Genomic DNA, 14,645 nt, shown 5'->3' on the forward strand with positions numbered 1-14,645 from the left:
GCTTACTTTGTTGCATGGTACTTTAGTGTTTTCCCTCTTAAACTTTGTTCGCCTTGCAACCTCTAGAATTCATTGGGAAGCAATAACCTGCTCCCAAACTTCAACAAGCCTTGCTACATTACTTTCCATTACAGGTGAGCAGGACTGGTCCGAGTTCATTCTTGTCCAACATATGGCTGCTTTTCAACTTGATCTTATTTATTACAGAATGTGGAAGGCCAGCATCCATGAGTTGACTCTGTGCACTTAGACGACTAAATGCAGCTCTCTTATCCCAGTGACAAAACCAAAGGCCTGAAGTGAGTGCACTGTGCAAATACACACAGGACGTGATCAATTTTCTCTTTTTTTTCTAAAACTACAAAAATGTCAACTTTGTGATCCTAATAATGTGCAGACCGTGATCCTGGCCATTACAGCAGGGAGCATGCCTGCTGGAGCCCTCCTGTACTGACCCTGCTGGAGTTTTCAGAGTCAGTATGAAGACATCTCATTTGCATGGGGCCACCAGGCTTCTGTACCTGTATGAGCACAGCTTGGGCGGCTCCGGTGCCTGGCTGGGATCAGGGAGTAACTCAGACCCCCACCTTCAGAGACCCCATGCATTCCTTCCCTTGGTCCCCTTTAAAGTGGTTGAGCATAAAACTTTATAAATAATTCTCACCATCTTCAGGAATCCAGGCCACTTCCCTCGCCCAGGCACAGCCTCTTCCATCCCAGTGGGGCTCAGTTCCACCCTTCTTGAGGATAGTATGACTCGTGCCACTGGGTGTGCTGGCGACATTATGGGTCGCCGGAAGATCGAATTCCCAACACGTGAAGTCTCGGGCCTTTCCCCTTCTTCATGTGCCCCTGTAAGGGTTGGGGAGGCTCTGCTCTGTACAAAAGCCAAGTGAGAGTTCCCAAAGAAGATTGGGATCTCACATATACATGTCGCAGCCATTTTCCAAACTGTTACAGTGGGACTTCAACAAAACAGCCGAGGTCATTCACCCCCGCCCTTTACTTTTATCTAATTTAGAAACACCTCCTTCTCTCTTCATTTTCATAAAGATGAAAATTATTAACTCAGTCATAATTTTACGTGGCAGCTCCATAGTCATTATATTGCCCAGAAGATTGCATCTTTCCAATGAACAGGTGGCTATTCATTTGGGGGTGTAATAGAGTGTAATTAATGTATTCAAACTATAGACACTAAAACTGTCCCTTTAGTCCAGCTTCTGAGGAAGAATGGGCTCGGAAGTCAATTGTTATGTATGTATGTAGACCTTACCCAAATGTAAGACTTGCCACTAGGGAGCACACCTGTGGGAGACCTAAAGGTCACCTGTGCACCCTGGGGCAAGCAGGTATAAAAGGTGATTCACCATGCTGCTTTCTCACTCTAGAGTCTGAATAAAGAGACCAAAGTCACAACAGTTTGAGCTTGTCCTGTAAATTTATTCTGACCATAACAAATTGGCGACAAGGATGGGATTACGAACTTTGATGTGTTAATGGCTGCCATTGGTATTCTTGTGAGATGTGTTGAGGGTGATGATTGGGAAGCCTTCGTTGAGTGCCTCGACCAATACTTCGTGGCCAATGAATTGGACAAGTCTGAGACGGCGACCAGTTCTCCTCACTGTATGTGGGTCATCGGTATATGACCTCCTTAAAAATTTGCTGGCACCGGTCAAAATAACAGAGAAATCTTAGGCAGAGCTGTGTACGCTGGCCAAGGAACATCTCAAGCCAAAGTTGAACATCCTGATGGCCAGGTACTGCTTTTACACGCACCTTCGCTCTGAGGGCCAGAACATGGCGAGTTTTGTCGTCGACCTAAGACGCCTTGCGGGGTAGTGCGACTTTGCAGGATCCTTGAGGGAAATGTTGCGGGACATTTTTGTGCTTGGAATTGGCCACGAGGTCATCCTTTGCAAACTGCTATTCTGCCAAATCCCTAGATCTGAGCAAGGCCATCACGATAGCCGAAGCCTTCCTATTCACGAGTGATAACATGAAACAGATATCTTCACAGAATCGAAGCTCACCAGCGAGCATCGTGCACAAAATAATGTTTGCAGCAGGCAGAACGGCACAGGGCAGGGCCCATACGTTGCAGAGGACAGACCTAGGCCCAGAGTGAATCAGAGTCCGCCGTGGGGCGTGAATGCGTATCCATTAACACCATGTTGGCGCTGAGGGGGCAGCCATAGAGCTCTTCAATGTAGATTCAAGCCCTATGTGTGCAAGGGCTGTGGAACAATGGAGCACCTCCAGCAAACGATCTCTGACTCACCACGTGGCAGAGACAGGAGAGGATGACCGATCCAGCAAGGATCACGATGAACGAGCAGGAGAGGCAACTGAGGATGAAGAGGAAATATATGGGATACACACCTTCACCACCAAAAGCCCTCCGATAATGTTAAAAGTTGAACTTATCGGTGCTTCAATCTCCATGGAACTAGACACAGTGACGAGTCAATCAGTTATGAGCCAGAAAGCATTCGAGAGGCTGTGGAGCGACGAAGCACACCGACCTGAGCTGATCCCGATTCAGGCAAAGCTGCGCACCCACACCAAGGAACTGATACCAGTTATTGGTAATGCGGACATAAGAGTATTCCATGAGAGAGCAGTGCATGATTTACCACTGTGGATTGTTTCAGGTGATGGGCCAACGCTGCATGGCAGGAGGTGGATGGGGAAGATTCGATGGAACTGGGAAGACCTCTGCGCACCTTCTCCGGCGAATGAGGTCTCCCTTTCCCAAAGGCTGAGCAAACCCCCACTTCCAGCTAAACCAGTCATCGAGGTGCAGATCCCCGAGGCACAGGCCACTCATCACAATCATGAGGAGGTAAAGTTCAACCGAGCAGTGGTACAGGCGCGGAACCCATCACCCGAAACCGCCGACCCTTTCGTGACGATGGAAGAGACTCCAGGTTGACCATGCGGAGTGTTACTCCGGTCATAATGATCCGAATGCGTCTTCTAGAGGCAAAATACCTGGGGAGGAAGATCACGGCAGTTGGCATCACGGCCACGGGACGAGAGGACGCCGAGGCCACGGAAGGTCGCCGCAATGGAACTGAGGAATGTGTCGCCCAGCAAGGAAGACGACTGGGTTTGGGGAAAAGGTAAAGGGGCAGCCGTGGTGAAGGCCAGGAACCCACTACGCTCAATTAAATTGTGTGCACCATGTAACCCTTGCGAGCAGTCTTTCACGGCCAATGATGTACCATTGTATGGGGTTGGGGGTACCTTACAACAAGCCAAAGTAGTGGGCGAACACGAACCGGTCGTATATGTATCCAACAAAGTATTCGTAGCAATTGAGATGTTACCGCACGGGGTCGGGAGTGTTGTGCAGCAAGCAAAAGGAACGGGCGAGCCCCAAACGATTGAACATGTATCAAATAAGTTAAACAAAGCAGCAGCCTGTGTTCACGGGACTAAAGAGATGTACCAAAGGGTGTCCCAATATGTGCTCGAGTCAGACAAGCTGCTCATCCCACAAGCTTGGGAGAGCAGAGGCAGCATTATCGATGTGTTGTTTCGAGAATGTCCAACACTGTGCACTGTAACATGATCCGCCACGGGCCAGGCACAGAGAGCGGCACCTATGCTCTCAGTTGGCCACCATTGCCCACCACCGGGGTGGAAACGGCGCAGTCTGCAGACCCACTCGCGGTCATGGAAGTGCTAGAAAGCGAGGGGTCAACCGTAACGGCCCCCCAGCTTAGGATCTGGACCAGCCAGGATCCCACATCACCGCCTGCCAAAGGTGAACTGTTAGACGGGATGTGGCAACCTATCCGCCCAAGAGACGATAGACCCATCCCAATGTTGCAAAGCAAAGCAGGGCGTCTACACACAGTCGGTGGTCCGGAGCCCCCATACTACGGCCCAATGTCCACGGGGACCACTAGGCCTCCTGTCGTTACCGAAAGTGTCAAGGTCATTGCGGCCCTCCTGGGCTTGCCAGGCCTCAGGGTCAGCGCCCAAATCACGAAACCTCGCACCACGTGTACCATGGTAGACTTCCTACAGACCTGGCTATTTTGGGTGTTACGCAATCACCAGCCAGAATCACTCAGAATCGAGCCTTCCGCATGCCATCAGCAGAGAATGCACCATAAGTGCACGGCCCCTCCACGCGACATCAGAATAAGTAATGTAGACCATGTTCAGGGCCCCAGTTGGGCCGCTAGCGCCGCATTAGCCAAGGGGGGGAATGGAGTGTATGTGATGAAAACAGAGCGTTTGATTGTGAAACCATGTACCGGGCTAACGAATAAAGCAGTTGGACCAAGACCAAACTGCGAACGACAGATAACCAGGAACCACTGTGAAAGGACCTGGCCCCCAGCGACCCACTAACACGATCAACTTCGCCGTCAACCACAAGGATGAACCCACCATGTCAGGACTTCAACCCAGGCGATTGACCAGGGGGCGCGGGCGCCAGATCACCTCAATTTACAAATAACTTGCACAATAAGACTTTGGCGGGGGCGGTGGGGGGAGTGATGTTACGTATGTATGTAGACCTTGCACAAATGTCAGACTTGCCACTAGGGGGCACACCTGTGGGAGACCTAAGGGTCACCTGTGCACCCTGGGGCAAGCAGGTATAAAAGTTGATTCACCATGTTGCTTCCTCACTCTAGAGTCTGAATAAAGAGAACAAGGTCACAACAGTTTGAGCTTGCGATATAGTCCTGTGAATTTATTCTGAACATAACAGCAATAGTCAATGGAAGTAGCCATTCAACCACTTCTTTTTACTAAAGCAAAGTATCATACTTTTTTTTAGTGAAATTGGATTCCTTTCACACACCATTCACATGCATTGGTTTTGGTGAGTAGCTGTGACCTATAGTGCTGTTTACAGTAACTGTTACTTTATAGTGTTTTGAGACGGGTAAAAGATTTACTATTGGTTAGTTGCTAGACGTGATGAATCCATTGTAAATAAATTGTAAATAAAACTAGATATTTTAATGATGGTGTACTGTGTTTTCCTCAGTTCTGTACTGTGGTAAACCCATGACCAAACATATTTGGTTCTATAATAGTTAGCTGCCCATTCTGATAGATGAGACCTCTCATTTTAAATTCTTGGAGAAAATATGAGTGGGTAAAGCTACCTGGCATCATAGTCAAAACATAACCTACAGGTGCAGAATACCAAAGAGGTATACGCACAGATAAAGAGAGTGCTTTTTTAATTGATGTTTCTATCTTCACTCTGTGCTTGTATTGCTATAAACATGCTTGTGGAGTGTTAATCACACTAATAAAAACATCGTATATTTTGTTGCTATTATTATACCTTTATATTATTTTTTGTATGAAATATGTACTGATTATTTGCCTTCAGGATCAATAGAATTTTAATGTATTTTATTTTTAATTCTCTGGAGCAATAGATGATGCTGGTTTTGTTAAATCATTTTGAATCATTGGCTTCTTTCCATTATCTCAAAAATTTCTGCCAGCAGTGATGTACAATCCGGTCTTCAGCAAATTTTGTATCTCTCACATCGATACAGTTCAACAAGATTCCATCACATATTTTCACACACAACTAAAACTTGCAATAATGGTGTACTGACGATCCCAGCAAACCAGAAAAATGCAGAAATCTGATTGTTCAGCTAATGTCATAAACTATAGACAAGGGTCCTTTTAAAGGGGATGTGGATTATTCATAGCATGGAGGAAGCACAGTCAGCATTGGGAATCTGGTCACAGACAATATAGTGTTTTTTTACATCATCTTAACTGAATAATAAAAGCTTGAAACGGGTATAGTCAGCTATCTTTATTTATTTTGCCCGGAATTTACAGTCGGCAGTGAAGCGAAGCTGCTGGCCCTGAAATATACTTTCACACAAGGATCTCGCAATCCCTGTGTTGAAAACTTCAGCTTTTCCGACCTTCAATTCAAATCAACGGAAGGTAACGGGGATTCCATTGTGCGAACTGCTCTGGCGTCAACAGGCTGTCTAAGCAGCAATCAAAGGGCAGCATTCTCACAGACAGCTAACAGGGAAGTGAGTAAGCTCTTAAAATTCAAACTTATTAAAAATGTTAGAGGATGCAAAAGAAAGATTGGGGCTCTCGCATGGAGAAAAGGCAAACCTGAAATACAGATGGACAGACTTTTTATTAAAATGGACAAATTTCACACTGCACAAAATTAAAAATAGTTTTCCAGGCCCTTAACATTTGTTTAATGGTGCCAAAACCCCAGTTACACCCAATCTCTTTGTGTAGGGGCTAAATGAAGACTTCTCTCCTTAAAGGTGGACTCCCTGATATAAGGAATCGACACCCCCGCCCATATAATGACCACGGAATCAGTCAAACGAAACCCTCGGTACAACTAGTTTATTTCGAGCACATGCAAGAGAAAAGTTTAAATGTGAACCTTCTCAGAATAATAGTTCTCACCCACAGTTTATACAACAAACCGAAGTGTGTGCTTCTCCCACAAAAGCATCGGTTGGTTTACTGCTTATCAGCGAAGTTACATTGATTTGTCGTCTCTTATCAGACTGGCTCTGAGTGGTACATGCAACTGTCCATCTCTCATCATATGTTAATTGTGTTTCTTCAGTGATGTGAACTTTGCCTTGGTCCCTATGACGCCTGAAGAAACTCTGTTTCAAAACACTGGCTTTCTTATCTCTTCCCCAAGAGACTTCTAGTCAAAATGTTATGTATTGTAACTGTTGGCCTCTACTGACTTTTTATGTGTTACTAAGGTTAAGGATGGTTCATTAACCATCAGGCTTAATTTGTTATAAGTGTGCTTTACATACATAAGCAAGTGTTACACACAATAGGCAATTATAATCCATACCGTAAGATAGAGGAACTTCACCGATTCCTCAGACCCTCCTAATACTGATAAGCCCTCTTAATCTGGACCATTTTACGTGTCAGATCAATTCACTACCTACAGTATCTCCATTCTTGACCACCTATCTGTCTGCTCTGCTGCTACAACTCTATACTCTTACATTTTAGCTCTAGCCTTTAGTGGGGAATTTAACAGCATACGTACTGTGGAAACACCAAACGTTTCATCAGTTTCAAAGCTTTGGCTGATTACACACTCTGAGGGGCAGGGAGTACAGCTGTCAATGACTAACTGCAACTTTGGGATTTCTGCATGCACATGTGCCAAATCTCGAAGCTGCGGTCAGTTTAAAAGTTGGAATGAAGGCGAACGCCGATAGTTCGCCGATAGTTCACCGTTATCCTGACTGCAAATTCTGGGCCATTATCTTTGTCTATTCTATTTAATTTTCAACTAGTAATTGAGGAAGTGACTGGTGCCTCCTAGGCCTGGCATTGTGAGGGAGATGTTTCTCAATAATCATTCTGTTACTAACTTAAAGGAATGGTGATTTTTTTTTTGTAAAAGGAAGGAATCTGCTTAAGGATTCTTGTGTTCAATTTGTGATTGGTGGAAGTTAGTAGTCCTGTGAGAGAAGTATAATGCCTTTTAAGGCCTGAGTAGTATTTACTAGAGTTAGGTGAAGAGACCAAGGATACTCCGGATCAGTTATCTCCATCTGTATTTCACTGTTTAGTTGCTTAATGCTGCTTTGAATAGCAGTTTGTTTTTCCCATACAAGGCAATTTTTTTACAGGCGTAGTGTTAATTCTATTGAAACTTATTGGATGTTAAAATTATTAGGTATTGTTAATGCTGTGACTTCATTAAATTGTTTTTCATTTGAGTCAGAAGGTTGTGGGTTCATGCCCCACTCCAGAGACTTGAGCACAAAGATCTAGGCTGACACTTCAGTACAGTGCTGAAGGAGTGCTGCACTGTTGGAGGTACGGTCTTTTCAGATGAAGAGTTATCCCCGGTGTCCTCGCCAATGTTTATCCCTCAATCAACATAACAAATCAGATGAAATGGTCATTACCACATTGCTGTTTGTGGGAGCTTGCTGTGTGCAAATTGGCTGCCGCGTTTCCTACGACAGTGACTACACTTCAAAAAAAAAAGTAATTCATTGGCTGTAAAACACTTTGGGACGTCCGGTGGTCATGAAAGGCGCTATATAAATGCAAGTCTTTGCTTTTTATTATCACAAGATAATTTACATTTATTTTCCTAAATGTCTAAAATTGGTTCATATCTGGGGTGGGAATATTTATAGCAATTATACTAATTATCATAATATCAAGAATGCGAGAAGTAGCAGGTACGAATGCTGGCATGAAACATGCAGAGTGATGTACACAAATGTACAGCGTATCAGGATGGGGAAAGTGACTGAATAAAGCAAGCATGGGGACATAAAAACAGATAACACTACTTAAAGATTAATCAGGAAAAACTGGGAGGAGAAATGTGCCTACTTGATGATTGAGTATGTGGTTATTTTCTTGTGGACCAAGTGCTGATTTTTTTTGCCGTACTTTACAATCTTAAGGTGAAAACAAATGAGGAAAAAGTGGCTATAGAGTGAATGAAGTCAGTTCTGTATTGATAGGTTCAGTGTCATTCTGTTAGTGAAATGTCAAATGGGAATTGATGATTTACTCTGCTTCTCTTTTTAGTTCCTTGTGTAACCGACTTTTATATTACTTCCATTTTCTCTACTGTATCTGTGGGCACAAAGTCAAGCTTTGTTGTGATGGCTCCTGCCATCAGTAATGATCACTGTTCAGGATCTCTTGCATTAAGAACTGCCACTTGGGTTAGGCGCAGTCCCCACCACATACCTCAGCCCGCTTATGCCGGACAGCCGCCTGTATCGGTCAAATGGTTCTAACCGGCATCAATTGCAAAGTCGTCACTGAAAGCTCATTAGGCGCGCCGACTAATTTGGGCTGTTAAAGTGCAATGTCTTCTCCATGCTGGTTATTCCTTGTTGCTGTCAGAAATCCCAGGCTGGTTGACAACAAACCTGGAGTAAGTATTTGAAGAAGGCCACTGTGTTGTGAAAGTCTGAGCTCCAAGTGTAGAAATTGGCATGTGCAATTCCCTTCATAGCGCAGCAACGCCTTGAAAGAAACATAGGTCTCTCACTGCCCTTGTGATGGGACATTGACAGCAACAAGTCATGGTTACCGTCTCTCCATTTGGACACGAGGTTGATTTTGGTAAATCATCTGGGTAAATACACAGAAAATGCACTCTTGCTGCAGTAGCAACAGTGTCTCTGCTTTTAACCATTCAAATAAGAAACAGGCAAATTGTGGCAGTTAAGGTTTAACCATTTTGATGAGCTTTTAAATGGTTCTATATTTTCGGAATGAATGTACAATGTTTATCTGCTATAACGGATTTCATGTGTCGCGCCGCGTTGCTGGCCACCTCCAAGATGTAAGAATATAGATATGTTTTTACATTATTTTAATACAGAAAGACCAAATTGGTTTAAACTTTGTGCTGAATCAGACAGGCTTTTTATCACAGCAGGGTGGGAGTTTTAATAAGGAATTTTGATTGCCAGTGTAGATAAGAGCGAAGGTTTCTTTTGCAATAATGATTGGAAGAGATAAGGGTGTATACAACAGGACGCAACAACTGATAAATTGAATGACAGCAGTTGTGCAAAGAGGATATATGATGATATATGATACACATTTGTTCTCGTAATGAAATGTATCAGAATGCATCTCACTGAAGCTCAGTCGGAACTTTAACTACCTTCAAGGAGAGCTAGGTGAACAGGGGCCTGGATTGGCACACTCATGACCCCTAGGATGTTCTTTACATGTATGTTTCTAGATGTGGAATGCGTGTACTGCTCCGTATGTAGTCTTAAGATGAATGTTTTGAAACCGTAATAAATGTAGTTAATTGCCAAACATATTACAGTCTCTAGCTTTTAAAATCTGTTCTTAAAAAGGATAAATGATCCTCCCAACACAGGATCTCAGCCGTCAGGATAGCGGGCAAATTGCATTTGGTGAACTATTATAAATGGTGGGGACTGTACTCGAGGGTCACCTGCACTTGTAGAACTGTACTACAGCATGAGTTTCTGCCTTCAGGAAAAATGTGGTTCCAGGTGCTGTTTTTTTTTAAATGAATGAAACACAAAGTAACCAGAAACTGCCGAAACCCAGGATCGAACCAGGGATCTTTAGATCTTTAGTCTAACGCTCTCCAACTGAGCTATTTTGCCTTTGTACATGGCCACCGTTGCCCTCACAAAGACCTTGGACACTGTCAACCGTGAGGGACTATGGAGTGTCCTCCTCTGCTTCGGCTGTCCTCAAAACTTTGTCACCATCTTCCGCCTGCTCCACAATGACATGCGAGCCATGATCCTGACCAACGGATCCACCACAGACCCAATCCACATCCGGACCAGGGTCATCACACCAACGCTCTTCTCGATCTTCTTTGCTGCAATGTTTCATCTCGCTCTCAACAAGCTCCCCGCTGGAATGGAACTAAACTATAGAACCAATGGGAACCTGTTCAACCTTCGTCGTCTCCAGGCTAGATCCAAGGTCGTCCCATCCTCTGTCGTCGAACTACAGTACGTGGATGACGCTTGCGTCTGCGCACACTCAGAGGCTGAACTCCAAGCCCCATCAACACATTCACCGAGGCATACGGAAGCATGGGCCTTACACTAAACATCCGTAAGACAAAGGTCCTCCACCAACCTGACCCCGCCTCACAGCACTGCCCCCCAGTCATCAAAATCCACAGCACGGCCTTGGACAACGTGGACCATTTTCCATGCCTCGGGAGCCTACTTTCAGCAAGGACAGACGTCGATGACTAGGTCCATCACCGCCTTCATTGCACCAGCACAGCCTTCACTCGCCTGAGGAAGAGACTATTCGAAGACCGAGACCTCAAATCTGGCACCAAGCTTTATGGTCTACAGTGATACCCGCCCTCCTATATGGCTCAGGGACATGGAGTATATATAGTAGACATCTTAAAGCGCTGTAGAAGTACCACCAGCGCTGCCCCTGCAAGATCCTGCAAATCCACTGGGAGGATAGATGCACCAATGTCAGTGTTCTCGCTCAGGCCAACATCCCCAGCGTCGAAGCACTGACCACGCTCGAACAGCTCCACATCATCCACATGCCCGACACGAGACTCCCAAAGCAAGCGCTCTACTCGGGGTTCCAACACGGCAAGCGAGCCCCAGGTGGGCAGAGGAAATGTTTCAAGGACACCCTCAAAGCCTCCCTGATAAAGTGCAACATCCCCACCAACACCTGGGAATCCCTGGCCCAAGACCGCCCCCAAGTGGAGGAAGAGCATCCGAGAGGACACTGAGCACCTCGCGTCTCATCGCCGAGAGCATGCGGAAATCGAGCGCAGACAGCGGAAGGAGCGTGTGGTAAACCAGGCTCCCCACCCACCCTTTTCCACAACCACTGTCTGCCCCACCTGTGACAGAGACTGTAATTCCCGTATTGGACTGTACAGCCACCTGAGAACTCACTTTTAGAGTGGAAGCAAGTCTTCCTCGATTTCGAGGGACTGCCTATGATGATTTTTAAATGAAACAAAGTGGTTTAGTGAACAGTAACGGAGATTAATATTTGTCTATATCATGAACTAAGATGTTAATTTCATCATCGCATACACTTAAAATTGAAATAAGATGTAATTCCAAAATATTTTATAATTCTGCATGGCGGCATGCCCGATGATTCAAATTTGTGTCATAAATAGTTGCGGAGTGCAGGTCACATTGGCCTCGGGTAGCTCAATTTTAGTTCTGTGCTGAGATGGCAAGAGGGGGCTACTGTGAGCCCGTGCACACCTCGATTAAGCAGGCCAAGGTTCTCCCTCTTGATCGGAATCCTGTGGCCGCTTTTGGAATTGAGCGCGCGTGTGTGTCTGACAAGGTCAGGGTAAGACTGGCTGTGATTTTCCTCCAGCCCCATCTAGTTATAAGTTACTGTATAAATCTGGAATTTGAACCTGGCCTTGTTGCAGACTGTGGTGATATGAGACTCTCTTCCCCCGTTTCCCCCCTGTAAGACGTTTGATTGTACATGGTAGATAACTGCAGTGCAATGTCAAACCGGGTTTAAAAAGTGCATGGGGTCCCTTGGACCTCTGGGAGATTTTTTTTTTAAGACTGTTGGGATTCATTCAAAATTTTAGCTCATGCTGCCGCCCGCACTCTCTCTCATTAAAAAAAAATCCTCTGGGAAGCACCGCTGCACATGTATATTTTCCTGGGCAGGAGAGTAACAGTTTGAGCTCAGCTGTATAAATGGTAAATGCCAGGCTGGAATCCATGCTACAACTATCGCCCGAGACTAGTTGCTACAGCACAGATGCAGCATCTGATTCGCAAAGCTTAATGACTGTGTCCTTGCCTCTCCGACTGGAAAAAATGTTGCTCTCTCCCAGTGTTCAAAAGTGAAGGCAAAGCCAATTTCTCTCGGTAACATTGAACACAAATTAAAGTTTGAGCTTAGATTGTTGGGGGTACTCAACTCTTGAAGGTACCATAAGGTAAAGTTTCTTTTTGCTGTTTTGGGGTATCTAGTGGTATCTGGATGTGAAATAGACGCTTTCACAATGTAAATATACAAATTGAAGGAAATGACAAATATGTGTCGGTGTTTGAAAATCCATCTGCTTTAAAATTCAACTTGCCATTGCCTTGGTATTTTGACAACATGGGCATTCATGGATATAATTCAGACTGACTTTGTAGAAAGCTGACATGTTTATGCGACCATGATAGTTAATGATCTAGTATGTGATTCCCTTGACTAAAGCTTCAATGTCTGTTTCTTTGCAGTGTTATTATGACCGGTGCCTACAATAACTTCTTCCGGATGTTTGACCGCAACACAAAGCGAGATGTCACACTGGAAGCATCCAGGGAGAACAGTAAGCCACGAGCTGTGCTTAAACCACGCAAAGTCTGCACAGGAGGCAAGAGGAGAAAGGATGAAATTAGTGTTGATAGCTTAGACTTTAACAAGAAGATCCTGCACATGGCCTGGCACCCAACAGAGAACATAATAGCAGTGGCAGCGACAAACAATCTCTACATATTTCAGGATAAAGTGAACTCGGAGATGCACTAGGTTTATAAATACCTTGGTGCAATTATAAACCGGCCTTTTTTTCTGACCTTTCTGCCAATGATCTTCACAAGGTTGTATTCATCTTAGTGGAATTGTGGAGTGTGGTCTCTCATTAGTGTGTATCACTTGTCAGTAAGAATTGATTTTTGTCGGTCACCAGGGGTGAGCTCAGCACTTCAGAGTGGAACACAGAAGGGCACACATGGCTACCATCTACACAGTTACACCTCTTCTCAAGTCAATCAAATTTTTATGGTTCAGGCATCTTAGAAATTTTACTGGTTGTTTAAAACTTTTCACCTAAGATCTCTGAATTTATACATGAGGACTTAAATAGAATGGTTACTTGAGATCTGACTACCTATTCATTCCTGATTCGTTTTCGGTCTTTATGGTGGATTCAGTTGGCTTTGCGTCAGTAAATAGCTTCAACAGGCACCTGAAAGGTTAAAAAAAAAGCTACTGTCTTTGTTTGTTGTGTCAGCCTGCCCAAAATGTAATTTTAATGTATCGCTAATCAAATCTACGCAATGCTTTTTCACAATGGTTTACCCTATTATTAGACAACTCAAGTGGGTTCAGCAAGAGTCCTCTTGCCACTGGCTTGGATAGATGGGATGAAAATCTATCTTTCCTTTTATGATCGTTGAGAATTGTTGGAAACGAAATGGGTTTGAGCATTTGCATTCCAAGCCCATAAAGAATTGACAAAAAACAAAGACAACTGCCATCTAATTTGGCACAATTGATCGTAACTTGGCAAAGGCATTAAAGACAGTTAAAAACAGACACAGCACAGAGTAGAGCGCTCTTCTGAAGTTGGGGTGAAAGTGGATTTTCAGAATAATGGTGTGGGAATTTTTCATTGAATCTAAACAATTTTACACCTGAAACCATTTGACATGGTCACTGGCTGCAAAGTGGGAAAATGGTCCAGACCCAGCACTGCCATTGTAAAGAAAACAAACAGAGAGGTTATCCTTTTTTTTTCTCAAAGAATATCTTCCAAATTGTAAAAGAAAGGCCTGACATCAATAATTCTCTAGAACCGATAAAATTCAGTGCCCTACCCAGTTTCGTATCACTGTGCCAAACAGAACAATAGAACTGGAAAATTGCACAAATCGAGGAATAGGTGGATTCTATTTTAACCGTTTATGGAGCTGAATTGTTTATGGCCTATTTCAAAATTTGAGACTGCCTTTAAAAATGTAGTTGGAATGTTGAGCATAATTTTTACAACCTGTAAAAATGTATCACATCATGGATTAGAACATCCCTAATAAAACAATTGCTTTTTTGTAAGGAGGCTGAGGACAACAGGAAGGTAATGTTATACAGATTTGATTTTGTTGCTACTTTTAATAAAACATCAGAAGATGCACTGCCTCTTGAGAACCTGTCATGTATGCTGACAATACCTGTTTTGTGTGTTTTGAAGATTACTGATTTTGTGGAAATATTTAGTAAGGGGATAAAAAGGTTTGCTAGAGCAGCCTTTACAGTCTGAACACTATTTAATTCTTGCATCCATCGTTTCTGCACTGATGAATGTTGGAAGACCTTTTGTATTTTCTCACTTTTTG

General features: G+C 44.2%; 1 protein-coding gene and 1 non-coding gene across 2 annotated transcripts in view; one reads left to right on the forward strand and one right to left on the reverse strand.

Annotated features, from left to right (window-relative positions):
- LOC139234844 (serine/threonine-protein phosphatase 2A 55 kDa regulatory subunit B gamma isoform) overlaps positions 1-14,441 on the forward strand; it is a 327,896-nt gene extending 313,455 nt beyond the window's left edge. The window contains exon 9 of the mRNA XM_070865591.1: positions 12,768-14,441. Coding sequence (XP_070721692.1) covers positions 12,768-13,059 — 292 coding nt within the window. The 3' untranslated portion in view covers positions 13,060-14,441. The remainder of the gene's footprint in view (positions 1-12,767) is intronic.
- On the reverse strand, positions 10,086-10,157 carry trnaf-aaa (transfer RNA phenylalanine (anticodon AAA)). Its single transcript has one exon. It is a non-coding gene; the product is annotated as a tRNA-Phe (tRNA).
- Positions 14,442-14,645: the final 204 nt, after the last annotated feature.

The sequence above is a fragment of the Pristiophorus japonicus genome, chromosome 2, assembly GCF_044704955.1.
Source record: "Pristiophorus japonicus isolate sPriJap1 chromosome 2, sPriJap1.hap1, whole genome shotgun sequence".
In the NCBI taxonomy this organism is placed as follows: Eukaryota; Metazoa; Chordata; class Chondrichthyes; family Pristiophoridae; genus Pristiophorus; species Pristiophorus japonicus.